The sequence below is a fragment of the Pseudopipra pipra genome, chromosome 3 (genome assembly GCF_036250125.1).
Source record: "Pseudopipra pipra isolate bDixPip1 chromosome 3, bDixPip1.hap1, whole genome shotgun sequence".
In the NCBI taxonomy this organism is placed as follows: domain Eukaryota; kingdom Metazoa; phylum Chordata; class Aves; order Passeriformes; family Pipridae; genus Pseudopipra; species Pseudopipra pipra.
In genome coordinates, this window is record NC_087551.1 from 41,297,704 (window position 1) to 41,313,215 (window position 15,512).

The 15,512-nt window shown below is 35.5% G+C and overlaps 1 protein-coding gene across 5 annotated transcripts in view; it reads left to right on the forward strand.

Moving 5' to 3' along the window:
* The window catches only part of SIPA1L2 (signal induced proliferation associated 1 like 2), a 131,583-nt gene that overhangs the window by 100,045 nt on the left and 16,026 nt on the right, over positions 1 to 15,512 (forward strand). For all 5 annotated transcript variants that reach the window (XM_064648814.1, XM_064648815.1, XM_064648818.1 and 2 more), the window contains 7 exons: positions 1,712 to 1,795; positions 3,266 to 3,369; positions 3,773 to 3,876; positions 5,719 to 6,107; positions 7,564 to 7,788; positions 10,336 to 10,489; positions 13,582 to 13,801. In XM_064648814.1, coding sequence (XP_064504884.1) covers positions 1,712 to 1,795; positions 3,266 to 3,369; positions 3,773 to 3,876; positions 5,719 to 6,107; positions 7,564 to 7,788; positions 10,336 to 10,489; positions 13,582 to 13,801 — 1,280 coding nt within the window. The remainder of the gene's footprint in view (positions 1 to 1,711; positions 1,796 to 3,265; positions 3,370 to 3,772; positions 3,877 to 5,718; positions 6,108 to 7,563; positions 7,789 to 10,335; positions 10,490 to 13,581; positions 13,802 to 15,512) is intronic.

The following is a 15,512-nucleotide window of genomic DNA, read 5'->3' on the forward strand; positions in this document are numbered from 1 at the left end:
ACTAGTTCACTTGATTATGAGAGGCTCAGTCTTGTCTATACTTGTCAGAGACAAACATGATGAAAAATTAGGCACTACACTATCTATTTATTGTGTATGTATTTGGCTGTTAGACAAAATATAATAGCTAATGTCTTCAAAATTTTCAAGCTGAACTGTAAAGTTGCTAGTTGAAAGGCAGAAAGGGACCTGGGGGTACTAATTGACAGGAAGCTCAACATGAGCCAACAGTGTGCCCAGGTGGCCAAGAAGGCCAATGGGATCTTGTCCTGTATCAAAAATAGTGTGGCCAGCAGGAGCAGGGAAGTGATCCTTCCCCTGTACTCTGCATTGGTGAGGCCACACCTTGAGTATTGTGTTCAGTTCTGGGCCCCTCAGTTCAGAAAGGATATTGAGGTGCTGGAGCGGGTCCAGAGAAGAGCAACAAGGCTGGTGAAGGGACTGGAGCATAAGTCCTATGGGGAGAGGCTGAGGGAGCTGGGGTTGTTTAGCCTGGAGAAGAGGAGGCTCAGAGGTGACCTCATCACCGTCTATAACTACCTGAAGGGAAGTTCTAGCCAGGTGGGGGTTGGTCTCTTCTCTCAGGCACTCAGCAATAGGACAAGGGGGCACGGGCTTAAGCTCCGCAAGGGGAAATTTAAGTTGGATATCAGGAGAAAATTCTTTACAGAGAGGGTGATCAGGCATTGGAATGGGCTGCCCAGAGAGGTGGTGGATTCACCATCCCTGGAGATTTTTAAACGCAGACTGGACGTGGCACTGAGTGCCATGATCTAGTAAATGGACTGGATTTGGACCAAGGGTTGGACTCGATGATCTCGGAGGTCTTTTCCAACCCAATCGATTCTGTGATTCTATGATTCTATGAAGGTCAAGTCCTTGGGAAAGTGTTGTTTATAAACACAAAACTGCCTCTTATCAGCCCCTCTGAGTACAGGCATTCATTTCTACATGTAAAAAAAAAAAATAAAAAAGAGAGGGAGAAAAAAGAAAAAAAAAGATAAATACAGGGAATTAAATTGTAGTTATGGAATGATATGCACAGAAGTGAAGGAAAGGACAGTGATCAAAACCAAATTTAAGCATTGAATTTCAACTGTCTGGGAATTCAACAGAACTGCTTAGAGACATTGTTTAAACATGAGGCTCAAAAGTTTAAATAGTAAGTACAAAATAATACTATTCATGGAAACGATTTCTTAGTGCTTTTCCATTTCAAAGAATTAATAAAATAAAATAAAAAAAGTATTGCTCTTAGCTCTTCTGAATTTACTATGTTGAAAATTGGAATATGCACCAAGGAACTAACAATTGTTTCTGATCCACCATGAGAGCTTCCCACACGTAAATTTAGAGACCTAATCCAGCTGCTCTGACTCCTGAGTAATCCCACTTGTTCAGAAGTAAAACCAGAACTCAGGAAAAGAGGATTTTGCACTTAGTCTGTTTCTTTTTGTGCCTTTTTTATATATTCAGTTGGAAGTATTTTATTAGTAATGGAGTAAATACTATACCTTTAAAATTCTTGTTTAAGTTTTATGAAACTGAGATAAAACTCTAAATTCCCAAAATGAATGTAGCGAAGTGTTCATACTGCATCTGTATTATTCGTAAAAATGAATGTATTTGATAAAAGAAGCACAGCCAACTTCAAATCTGAAACCCCACAAATACCTCAGTGCATTGTTAATGACTCTAGTAAACATTACAGAAGTTCTCCGAGCAACCAATCCTCGTCCAGTGACCCGGGACCCAGCGGGAGCAGCCACTGGAGACAGCAAGTGGGATATGACGGGTATTGGTGATTTTTTAAAATTTTTATGTAAATCTTGCAATAGCTTCTATGCATCTTCTTTCTTTAGCAAAATTTATATGCATGTTCTATATCATAGATTTATTTTCAAACACTGTTAGTATCTTTTAAGATGTACAGGTTTACTGATCTTTGATGTAACGTGCATGGAAATACAATTTTGAAGTCATGCTAATTTAATTCTTTAGGACCAAATTTTTACTTTACAATTCAGGTAAATTACAATTGATTCTTAGGTTTACTTTCCCAGAAATAGGGCAGAAATCAGCTAGTAACTCAGAACTGGAATAAAATAATAATACCTTCTCCTTTTGCTTCAGTAGAAAGGTGTTTGATTAAAAAAATATCTTTATGGTCTTCAAAATGTTTGTTTCAGTGATATCCATTCCCTTACATCTCTTCTCAAAAACGTAGCAATTTCAGAGGTCTCCCTGAAAGGCTGTTGCAGTATATGGATGCTTCTTTAATCCCTTGTTAATACCTTGGTGCTGAAGTTTCAGAAGTTAGCTATCTATATAAAAGACCACCCCAGTATAACTCATGTTATAAGAATATTATGTGAGACATCTGTTCTAAACTACTTTAAATTTATGACTTTGTTGTATATATACAGCTGCCAAAAACACTCCTGTTATAAAAAATTGAGCAACGATAGTATCTACATAGAGTAATATAAAAGCATTCCAGATTTGCCAAGTGGCTGTCAGAAGTTACTTTTCAGAAAAAAATGTGAATATTGAAAACATCATCTTGACTTCTTGTCTGGAAGCTTATTAATGCTTTGGCATGATTGATTGTGGATAAGATACTCCATGTAGCAGATATATATGCCATATCTTGGAGACTCTTCGAGGAATCTCAGATAACTCAGTGAAATCACTGGCAGCTAAAGAGATGCTAATAATTCAGTTGAGCAGTAGCTTTTTTTTTTCCTTTGACAGTAAACACATCAAAATGCATCTTGTGTAAAGTTTTCCAGCACAGTTATTTCTAACAGTAGCCTAGGTTTTAGTGTGTTGCTTTGTGAAATGTTTTAGCTTTTGCAACAAAACAATGGATCTAGTACTAGCTTACGTGTTCTGAGTGTGAAAACCTGTGATGCCTAACCAGAGTTACTTTCTGTGGGGCTTAGATCACGAAGCTGTAAAGAACCATATTATCACGGTTCTTCATTGCGAAAACCTTTTGGGTATATAGCCCCAAGAGTGCGTTTCTTCTTGAAGTCCCATGTCTTTTTGGCCTATTCACACTTAAGATATAACAGTATGCTGTTGAAAAATTTGCATGTAAATATTTCCATGAATAGTTTGGAAATGTTTGGGAATGATGATTGTTTAAAAAAATCACTCACAAAGTATTTGGTTTTAAGATAAAAAAGTGTTATTGTTATTCGTGTAACTAGTCTTGCAGGATAAAAACCCTAACAGCTTAATTTTCTGCTTATGTTAAAAGATGCCAGTCCCCTTTACTCCATGAACATCACCAAGGTTCAGGCTCGCTGGAGTGTGAAGGAGGCAGAGAACGAGAGGACACTTTGGAAGGAACTAGACATTCTGGTAATAAAACCCACTATATCTTAAAAATAAGTGTTCTTTGCAATGCAGTGCCTGTTGAAATGCAGTCACCTTCTGCTTGATACACAAAGAGCAATGTAATATGATAGTGAAAGTAGGGACTGTTACAGACAGTCTAACAGAATATGATGTGGGATATTTAGATAATACCTGAAACAAACTCATCCTGAACTTCATAAAACCTCATGAATGATGAAAAGCAGGTTGAATTTCATTTAGTTATAATCGAAAAGCTGGATCTTAGGAAATTCTACAAAGATACACGCCTGTGATTCCAAAGAGTGTACAGGTTTGAAACCTGATGCTGAGTTGTGTGTCTTTTTCCTTCCTACAGTATACTCATCTTTTTAGCATTCAGAAATTAAAACACAATTATGTATTGCAGAAAACAAGTGGCATACACCATCGACCAAAGTCCTGAGTTCCTACAAAGACCGAGCTTTACAGAAAGAAGGCAGTGGCAAGGAGTCACCAAACAAGCTTTCACATGTAAGTCTTTTACTTGGATGTCATTCAAAACTCTGAAAAAACTAAACCTCAAAACAACAACAAAAAAGCCCCCACTCTGGACTTCAAGAAATACATCTTAAAAATACATTTTAGTAATTTATGAGGACCGCTGTATGTTTTGGGAGGCAAAGAGTATGCTCACCTACATGTGGGTTGAATTGAGTATGCTTAAACTGTGTTTATAAACTCAGAATTCCAAGAGGTCTGGAGCACTGAGGAGATAAAACCAGTATAGTTTATACTCAGCTGTGTATTTACAGCTACATTTATACTGGCTTGTTTCATCTGACATATTTAATTATCCTTTAAAAGACAATAAAATTATATTTACCATACCACTTTTCATCTTGTGTGAAATACCCATGTAGTGTAATTATCATAAGCACTATAAAAATGTAGTTTGTAGGCTGGGAATGCTGAACAGATTTCTAGTCTACCTAGTTTAGTGGCTTGTCTTCTGTAATGGCAAAATCCTCAACAACCTAGTGATGGAAAATACACTAATGATAATGTTTGTTACCTGGAAAATCCTGCTATATGTGCTAGGATATGCTCTTTGTAATTTTATACTGGTGAGTATACGAGGCCAGTTTCCCATCTAACATACATTGATAACTAATGAGAATCTAGCTTGATACTTCTTGGTAAGGAAGTATTGTCATAAACAGAATAATGCGGTAGAATTATGCACATGAAGACAAAAATATGTTCTTTTACCTTAAGCCAAAATTGACAGGAAGCTAAGATCAGTATATGTAACAATCAGTATTAAACAGCACCCATACCAACGTCCCTCTCCCTGGAAAAACTGCTTATTGTATTTTTATCAGTTGTTCCATCATTTTTAAGGCAACAGCCATCTTGTAAACGTTAGAAACTGTGCAAATGTGACCTGTCCTTTTTTTTCTAAACTGATTTTCTCAAAATTTGAGGCCTGTTAATTTCTGTAGGGAATAGAAGTATCATTTCTGGAAAGACTGCCTTGTCTAGCTGCTTTTATGTGTGAGCAACAGCATCTCCTAGCATCTGTAGGAGAGGTATCTCATAAAAAAGTTAGTTACCCTTCCCACCTATATTCTACCTAATAGAAGTCCATCTGCCCAAGTAGAAGTCCATCTGCCTTTATTCTGGCTACTCTGTCATAGAGATAAGTTAATCCAACTCTCTATAAAATTTATTTAAAAAAATAAATTACAAAACCCCCCAACTTTATTGACACAAATGCCTGACATAATTATTCCACTTCAATAGCCATGCATAGTTTAGGGCCCTGTGACTTAAGTTACTTTCATCTGGTACACATACATCACAATTGGCTTCAATTTAACTAGCCACACATCCAATTGGATTTGATCCAATGAGCTGCATATTTCACCTACACTGAGAAAAAGCCAACAATAATTCAGTCTTTGGTGTTTTTCAGGTTTGCGGTAGAGCTTGCTTAAACAAATAATTACCAAGGCTTCTAACTTTAACAAAATGCTTATTTTAACTGTTCAGAAATGCAATTTTATGGATGTTAAGCAGGTCCTATAATCAGAAAATTCACGTCTAATGTTAAGATTTGTGATAGAAGATGGAACTAGAGCCTTTTTATTTGCAGTGACATCAACCTTTAATGTGTCTAGCCAGCTGTGCAATTCATTTCACAGAAACTGGTGGTATAATTGGCTCTTTTCATACTTCGCAGTTATATTATAGCATAGTGTAAAAAAATAATAAAATGGTTTTTGAATGGCACAAATTCAGTAATTTATATGAAAATAAATCTCTCACTATTTAACTTGTGGGGTGTCTTTTTTGGTTTGTTTTATTGTTAAGATTGGGGACAAAAGCTGTTCAAGCCACTCAAGCAGCAACACCCTATCCAGTAATACATCCAGCAACAGTGATGAGAAACACTTTGGTTCTGGAGATCTGATGGATCCTGAGCTACTTGGATTAACATACATAAAGGGGGCTTCTACTGACAGTGGAATTGATACAGCTCCCTGCATGCCAGCTCCTCTGCTGGCCCCTTTGCACCTTGCTGGCAGCAGGTCTGGAGTACACTGTCGTACTGAGCAGTGGACCGAGTCTTCTGAAACTCCTGGCCCAGATGATGATCCAGCTAAAATCTATGCTGTTCATAGCTATGCCTCTGCTATTTCAACCAGTCACACAGCTGAAGGCAGTATGGGAGACCTAAGCGAAATCTCCTCTCATTCCAGGTATGTGTTTCTTACAAATTAGGGATTAAGGATTATAGATTAACATAGAGATAACTATTTATCATTCTTTTTATTCTGTTTACCTTTCTTTGAAAGTGCACTTAACTGATTTTGATATTTTTGTTGTGTTCAAATGCCTATGTGATCAATTTTCAGGCAATTTTTGATGAGTCTGCCTGAAAAGCATAGCCAGACCACCTTCCAGCTCTGATGGAGGCTTTATATGTGACCATGTGCACATTGCTTAGGTTTTTAAAGTTGGGAAACATCCCTGAGTAAAAGATAAGTTTGCACCTAGAACTCACTTCACATACTTCTGTTTTTTTAGTACAGTGCAACAAATTACCTTGGAGTTAATGCTGAGGGAAATCAGAAAAATTGCAGTGGTCAATTTTACATATAGTGAAACTGCATCGTGTACCATCCTCCCCAATTTACATTATTGTGATGTATGCTTTATGGTTTTGTTTGTTGAATTGAATTTCTGATTGTTTTTCAGCTCTTCTTTTTGCTACTAATGAAATGTGTGCATGGTACATCTGTTGTAAAGCAAACTTTGAAAGTACACTTTTACAGCTGGTTGCCTTTGTCTCTCAGTTCCCATTTTATGGTGACTTTGAAGTTGAAGCTTTGGTCTATGTGTTAAGGTTTTTACTCTATAAAGGATGGAAGGAAATTGTTTGTTCTTCTTTCCCTCTGATTTTCCTGTTTTCAATGTCAATCAGTACAGGAAAATAACCAAATAACATCTTGTAACTTCATTTCTTTATATGCTTGACATGAATGAATTTGTCTTGTATAATTACTCTGAAGAAATTTATTCTTCAAGGAAGTGTTTATTTTAAATAATTTTGAGAATCTTCACTAAAAGGTTTTTTTAGTGTCTACTAGTGCTATTATTCATAATAAAAAGGGCTGTTAAAATTATCCAGAGGATTGTTTTGTTGAGCTGAACTTTCCTTCTGTTAAATTTGTTGATAATTTAATATTAATGTGTCTGAGTGAAAGACACAGTTTAATCTGGCATGAACTGGCAAAATTAATGTGAAATAGAAAAGCACATAAGTTTTATAATTAGAGAGATATTTGGGTAATTCCCTATGTAGTTCTTGATTTACATGTGCTTGTACATATTTACTTTAAATTGCACACACAAATTAAATATATATCTCTTGAACTTACTCATTTTGATTCATATCAGTTTTCAGTGGCATTTCTATAAGTTGAATTCTATGCATTATTTGTTCTAGAAACCCATCACAATTCTCTTCTCAAAGAGCTTTAATGTATATGTATTTTGTATGTAGAAAATTACTGTGCCAATATTGCTTCCTTGATTTTAACCTTGAGAAAAACTTAACATCAAGAATTATTGCTGTATACCAGGTGAAGCGTTTATTTGTTGTTGTATTGCAGATTTAATTTCTGCTTTTGTGTGTTTTCTTCACTTTTTCAGTGGGTCACATCACTCAGGAAGCCCATCAACACATTGCTCTAAAAAGAGTGGCTCCCTAGATACCTCCAAAGTCTATATAGTGTCTCAGAATAGCAGTCAACAGATGTCTGGGTCGGTTTCAAAACCGTACCACAGACAAGGAGCAGTCAGTAAATATGTCATTGGATGGAAAAAATCAGAAGGAAGTCCTACACCTGAAGAATCTGAAGTTTCTGAATGCCACGGGTAAGCACTCTGTTCTACTTTTTGGGGGGAAGAAGGGTAGTGAAAATAAAATTTAAAATAGGATAGAAAAAAAATTACAAATCCTGTTTTGCATTTTAATGTTTGGGGGGTTTTTTCGGTATGTTTATGTATCAAAGGTACATCTAAAACCAGGAAATAAGTCAGTAACTGCATATGATAGTGTGTTTTCTTCTGTTCTAACCAGCTGCATCTTTTTCCCATATGTCAAAGCAAAACTGACAGAAATTTCCAATAGTGTCTGCAGCTAAAAATATATGGCTATGTCAGACACTCTGAGTTTCCATTTGGAATCTCTAGGAAGCAATTGGGAAGGTGCAATTTTATTATTGTCTTACACAGCTTTTCTTCAAATCTTCAGGAACCTTAGTTGAAAAAAAGCTTTCTTTCTCATGCTTTTGTATTAAACCTTACTACTTGTTGCCTGTTACATCAGCTGATACAACTGATGGAGATGACTGTAAATTCATTGGTGATCTATAGTAGATAATTTTTTAAAAACTAGTGCCAATTGGGGATGTTTTAGTGGTCCTTTGGTATCTTTTTCTGACTTTGTTTTTAATGAAAGAGTATGAAGGGATGGTTAGGATCCCACAAGAAAAAGATTAAGTGGAGATACGACCCTCTCTTCATGAGATTATGAAAAGTGCAGACATCCATAAAACTGCATATTTGTCTAGCAAGTGACATTTAGGTAAAAATATTCCTATGTACAGGTTAACACTGGAATGGCTCATGAGAAATTAGTTGTTCTTAGGTGAAAGAAAAAGCTTGCACTCCAAGGAAAACATGCAGTATCTCAAATACAGAAAGATGCTACTTTCGCGGTGTTGCATCAGTAATAAGTAATGTTTGAATCTGCTGTTTAACATTTGAATTCCTGTTAGCTTCAAAATCATCTTCTTGGATAACGTCCTTGCTTCTTTTTTGTGCATACTATTTGGTGCTGTCTCTCAATAAACCATATTCAGGCCTGTAAATCTTGATAAATTGACAAGATGACATGCAGTATTTGATTTTCAAATGTTTAATATGGGATTATTCTTTGTTTAATGGGAGTGGGTTATTAGCATCTTATATCTCATATTGCATATTTGTGCATCTCTATGGGAAGAGTCATAATTAAAAATATATGCTAGAAAATATATACTATGAAATATGACCCTGAAGTTAAGCTCCTAAATTCCTAATTTTAAGAAGTAGAAAATGTTATAATCATCCTGTCCTGGTTATTTGTGTTTCTTGGTGTTATTGTACAAGTGATTTAATTTCCACCCCCTCCCCCATGTTTTAATTACTTCATTTGTAGTATTATTTAAACTTATAAAGTGGTAACATCAGTGATTCCCACAAGTTTTTGCATTTTGAAGTTGATGAACTCCTGAAACAATTTCTCTTTAGTCTGAATGACACCCTTAAAATAAAATTGGATAATGAATCATGGTATTTAGACTGAAACAATTGCAATTTAGACAATTATTTTCAAGAGCTAGTTCTATTCAAGAACTATTAATTGAATATGACAACATTTCATATATCAGAAGATATTGTCAGATTTTTCCATGGCATACAGCGTTGCCTCTCCTCGTTCTTTCTAGGAAAGCTCTCTATATATCACGGAGAGGAAATATCTCTCTGAGGATAATTATGTTGAAATAAAATAACATCTCTAATTAGCAGTGATGGAAAATCAGGTCAATTGCTGAATGTTGTGCCACTATAGGATATAATTCACTGAGAATTACACTTTAACATAGCAAAGTCTGTTTCCTCTGCTGAAGACAGAGTCACTGATTATCCTGCACTTGACAGTAAGCGATGGCTTCCAGTGTGTGTTCTCTGTGACTGGGAATCTCTAGTTCCTTCAATTACATTTTCAGAGTAAACCTGTTAAAATTCTGTCTCTCCTTTCTCACTGGAAGGAAGCTGAAGGATAATAACTCAGTGTGACGATCTGTGGTTGACTGTAAATAGATTTTTATGTGCTGATGATTAAGGAAGACAGCTGTTTTATTTATCTAAAGAACTTTATGAAGTTACTGATAATAAAATACACGTAGCACACTACACAGTTGATTACCAATACACTTCAAACATTGCCATCGATGACCATAGTAATTTTTGCAGATTGTGAAGCTGGATGCAATATGACACTATAAAATATTGATTTTCTGATTTGCCATGGAAGTAAAAGTTAAAAATTTTTGTGATGAACCTTTGGAAATGTTGACATAAATACAGCTTTTATGTTGATAGTGAAATGTGGTGTATAAAAAAGAGAGGCAGGCTAGGAGAAACTAGGATTATGCTCTTTTGCATTGTTCTTTAGGATTCCTAAACTTGATTTTTCAGCGGTTTAAGAATTTCCTTTTGCACCCACAGTTTCATAAATGTAAAGTGATCAAAAAAATGTTTTAAATAGACTGTGCTGGGTCAGGAGATAATTCTAACCATTTTCACTTTGTGACAGAAAATGATTGCAGTCTTTCAAATCCAATTTCTTGCTAAAAACACCAATTTTCTCAACAGAGTGTATGATGATATTGATGCTGTGTCTGCATTGAGTCCAGTCCAAACTTCTGTGAGGAATGCTGTTGTTGAAAGCCAACAAATCTTGTCCAAAGAAGATTTTCTGAAGTTGATGCTGCCAGACAGCCTCTCTATGGAGGAAGGGAGAAGAAAGGTTGGCTACTTTCTTTGTCTCTATCTATCTCAGCCACAGTTACCTTAGAAATGGATTTCTGGTATTGCCAAGATTGCTGTAGGGAAGGCAATAACATTTTGTACAAGCTAATTTTATTCCATGGGGATTCTATAAGTATTGACCATAAGTTCCAAAGTATCATTTCCTATAATGATGGGAAATTTGTTTGATTATGTATGAAATACAGTATTTGTTGAAGTCAGTCTTTGCTTAGTTTGAGCAGAGACGAGTGCAGGTTGAGCAACTTAATTATAATTTGAAAGGTTAAGTGACATTTTCAATGTAGGATGCCTGAATTTATACACTTAGTGTGATATTAAGGCACATGAATAAAAGTAACCCACTTTCCCCTGCCCTGTAATAGTCAGTACCAACAATTCCATCTGAAATCTGAACCACAATTTCATGTAGGTATCAGTGGCAACTTCTCAGAAGGCATAATTGTCAGTGCCAGTGGAGAGCTCATCTAATCTTTACCGTATGAAGACAATCTAATATTTAATAGTTCTCAAGAAGTGCATAGAGAACTTAAAATTTGCTACTCCCCAAAGTGTAAATGGTTCTGAATTCTGTGCCTAATGTGGAATAAAGAACAAAGCAATTAAATTACTTGTGATAACTGTCACACTTCCATATTAACTCAATGCTCTCTTAACCCGTGGTGTTTATACAATATGCTGAATAGCATAATCATCATGTCTGAATAAAACTAACACATGGGAATCCTCTAAGTACAGAGTTGAATTTAAAATTCAGATTGTATATATTTCTAACATGTAGTATGTTAAGTGTGCATTATATGTGTTTGAATTTTCATAAGTAATGTGCTAGAGGTTTTTATCATTTATGATTGATACAATAATTGGGGTTTTGTGATGATTTCAAGAACTGCCAATGTTTCTAGAAACCTAAATAAGAATCAAAAAAGATTGAGGAGGTGTGACCATCCTTAGGTAAATTATTGCTATCCCCTTCACCTCTCAAGACAAGTAAACAGAAGTTTAGTAAGAGAGACCATGGGCCCTGACTTACAAGAGATCCTGGCCATAGGACTTGGCAGTATACACTCTTTGGTTATGCCTTCACAGAGGGTAGTAATCTTGATATTGGTGAGTGAGTTACCTTTGACAGTGAAGTCAGAAAGGAATTTTCTGAATATGTGAGATTCTACACAACCAAGTCACATTTTTTGTTTGGTTTGGCTTTACCTTCTTCATAGATCAGGGAATAATGAGCCCTCTAGGTAATGTTTAATTTTTGTCACACCCTGAAAGGAGACTGTAAAACTCCAACTATTAACATTCAACATGTTGCAATAACTGGTGAACAACTTTTATAGATAGAAGATGCAGTATAAGGTTAAGGAGACTTGAATAGAAGCCAAGAATTGCAGCAAGACACTTTCTGAGAATCATCTTGAGTGCAGGGGAGAGGGAGAGAGACCCTTCAGTTCAGAGGATGAAGGCTTTTAACCCTCTGCCCAATGTGGTTTCTAATTAAGCTCAGGGTCTTTTGATATTCCTTAGCTACTGCTTATAGAAGAATACTGTATATCCATTCATTTAAGAATGCTGCATATGTCCTCTATCCATTCATTTAGGGATGCTGCTTATGTCTGTTGTGACCATGTTATGTATGTGTTAAAATTTTTAATGATGTTTATTTCCATGGCCCATATCTGATTCAGGCAGATCTCTAGAACCAATGTAGTATTTTGATGCTTTTCTAGATTAGAATCTGAATGTCTCCCTCCTTTTTCTCAGGGATGTAGTTAAGCATTCTAACAATTGAACATATTCTGTATTGTTATCAAGATAAATGCTTTCCTAAACTAGCACTATGAAATGTCTTTAAGTATTTTGTAAAGACTGTGTCTTGTTGCATGGACATGGGGGAATTGATTCAAAATAAAAGAGATTAGGTTTAGATTAGATATTAGGAGGAAGTTCTTTATTGTGAGGGTGCTGATGCACTGGAACAGGTTGCCCAGGGAAGTTGTGGATGCCCCACTCCTGGCAGTGTTCCAGGTCAAGTTGGAAGGAGCTCTGAGCAACCTTATCTAGTGGAAGGTGTCCCTGCCCATGACAGGGGAGTTGGAACTAGATGATCTTTAAGGTCCCTTCCAACCCAAACCATTCTATGATTCTTTCTGCGTATTCCTTTTAGAACCATTCATCAGTAAGCAAGTTTTATCAGAAGTGCAACAATTGTAGATGTCTTTAATTCTGTACTATATTCACACTTTTCAAATGCTATTCCTCTTAAGCAGTTGTTCTACATAGGGAATGTGCAACTCGTAATTAACTACAAAGAAAACTAGACATTTAATTGTTATATGCAGGACAAACCAGTTAAAATAATTAAAGTGTTAACTGGCCTTTGTAGATGTAAAGAAAACTGGGCTTTCACTGCTGAAGAATGACTTATGAAGCAGAATGATCCAGTTATACAGTACAGTAATATCTTATTTTTCTGTAGATATTTGGGTTGTGGTTTAGGTAGCCTTTTGAAATGCATAACCAGTTTTCACTGCACTCTGTTACCCTCTTTTCTAAGCCTATTTTGTGATATCTGGAGAGATGCAGCGTCTCAAATCACTTTTATCATCCAATGAATTATGTGGCAGCATATATCAGTTCAGAATATTTAACATTAAAGTGTAGTCATTTCAAATTAAAATCAAACAGTTCTATGTATAGTCTTGCATAGATGTTGAGTCAGAATCACAGAATATGTTGCCAGAGTTGGTAACTTTATATACATTTCTGTAAAACATCGCTGTCATAAGGCTATGGAGTTTTCATTTAGCATTTCAAAATAAATAAAACTGCACAATATCTGATTAATCACTGGTGATATGTTCCAAAATATTGAGGAAGTATGAAAATCCAATTCAGTAACTCTTTTGAGGCCCCAGTAGATCTGATAGGGTGGAACAAATCTCTGATCTTCTAAATTAGTTCAAGAATTCCAGACTGCCTGCCCAGAAAAATACTCCCAAGAACTGATGATGGGATATGATCGTATGAATTATTTTAACCAGTAATATGTGTTCTTACTTTTATGTTTAGTTTTCATTTTATGGAAACCTTTCCCCCCGGAGGACACTTTATCGCACCCTGTCAGATGAAAGTATCTGTAGTAATCGAAGAGGATCTTCCTATGCTAGTTCTCGAAGTTCAATGCTAGACCAGGCCTTGCCAAATGATATCTTGTTCAGCACTACCCCACCATATCACAGCACATTGCCTCCCAGAATGGGCCTGACTCCTGGAATTGGAAATCTGAGAAGTAAGTAATTGTTGCTGTCATTGGTGAGTCTGCAATATTTGTAATAAACAAATCACCAAGTATTAACTTAGATTTTGCTTTTAAGGTGAAATTAAGAAATGTCAAATCAGTGTTCCAGTTATCCTAGTAAAAGAATATTTCGTCAGCAGTACATGTCCATGCTTGCCTTTAGTGATTAATTCATATTTATCATGTTTGGAGGCAGCATTCACTTTACTTCCCAAAGAATTTTCATGAGACCAGTGATAGGCAACAAACATTTGTCTGAAGATATTTCTTGTCATTTTATTTTCCAGTGGCAACCTAATTAAGTGAAACTGACCTGATTCTATTTTAATATTTTTATTTATTTTTTATGTGCATTCAAATTACTGAAATATTCAAAGATATATTTGAAATAACAGCTAAAAGGAACAGCTTATATTTAGATGATCCTTTTAGTAACATCTTGAAATGTGCAATAAATGTTGTCTTTGACTTCAATTTCCAAATTGAATTTGCTGATAACTCTTTTTTAACATGTTAGTAAAACCTTTGCAAATGATACTTCATTTTTAATGGCAGCTAAATAATAGTCTGAGGTGTTAAATTAAAACTGTTCTATGAATATTTCTTTTTACTTGTGAGGTTTTCATAAGTGAGACCTTTATTATATGCTTAGCTTGCAATAATTCCAGGGTGAACTATTAAGTTTGCAGTCATTTTTTTTGAAAAAAAAAAATGGAACGAAAAGCTCCATTCTACACAGACGGATATGTATATTTAGACTACATATCCATTCTTGTTTATTTAGTAAGAGTCAATTGTTTTCTCAAAAATGCTGAATGTATATGCTTCTCAATTAGTTTAGGTGTCTGACCTATAGTGGGCACCTATAGTGGACACCCAAATTAGAAAAAAAAAAAAGCCTTTTTTATTTATCTGCATCACAGTTGATTGAAATTTAAAAAAAAATGTGGACTTTCAACTCCATAGTTAAGAAGCTGTGGGTGGGTTTCTTGAAAACATTAAGGACGTTTGTAGGTGCATGTCCAGATGACTTAAAAGAAGTAGTAATAAAAGGGGTTCTGTCATTCATCCTGTCCTTCTGGAACTAGCAGTCATTTGCTAACTTTCAGAAATGAGCTTTATATACAAAACTCTTGTCTACACTTGTCTAGTTAGAGTGACCTCAGCTATGAGACTGAGTTTTAGTGACTAATTACTGGTTAATTTTAAACTGGTATCTCAAATGAGTGCTAAATTCCTTTTTCAGATGGGAATGCATGCTTGGTGTACCTTTTGCCATTCTAAAAATACTCTTCTATCAGAGTGAAACTCTTTACTACAAATTTAATCTGAAAAGATCCTATTATTTTACAGACAGTGAATGGAGATCCATTTTGTTTAACTAGAGACGAATTCAGTAGATTTTGTAGTCTCTGAAGGAGCTATAGAGTTAGGCATCCTGATTGTATTTTGGTTTTTTCTTTTTCCTTTTTTTTTTTTTTTTGTTACTATGTTAGGCCTGTTTTTTTAGAGTCATTTCTTACAAAGGTTAATGTGCAATGGGATCAAACCTTCACCATGCTTTTCTTATGGGGATTGACACAAGGCAATTAACGGTGTACATTCAAGCTTTATACTGCTCCTCCAGCAGTGATATTTTAGTGGTTTGTGTATTAGTTCTGTCTTAGACACTTAGTTTTTCATTCTTGCTGCTTCTTAGATA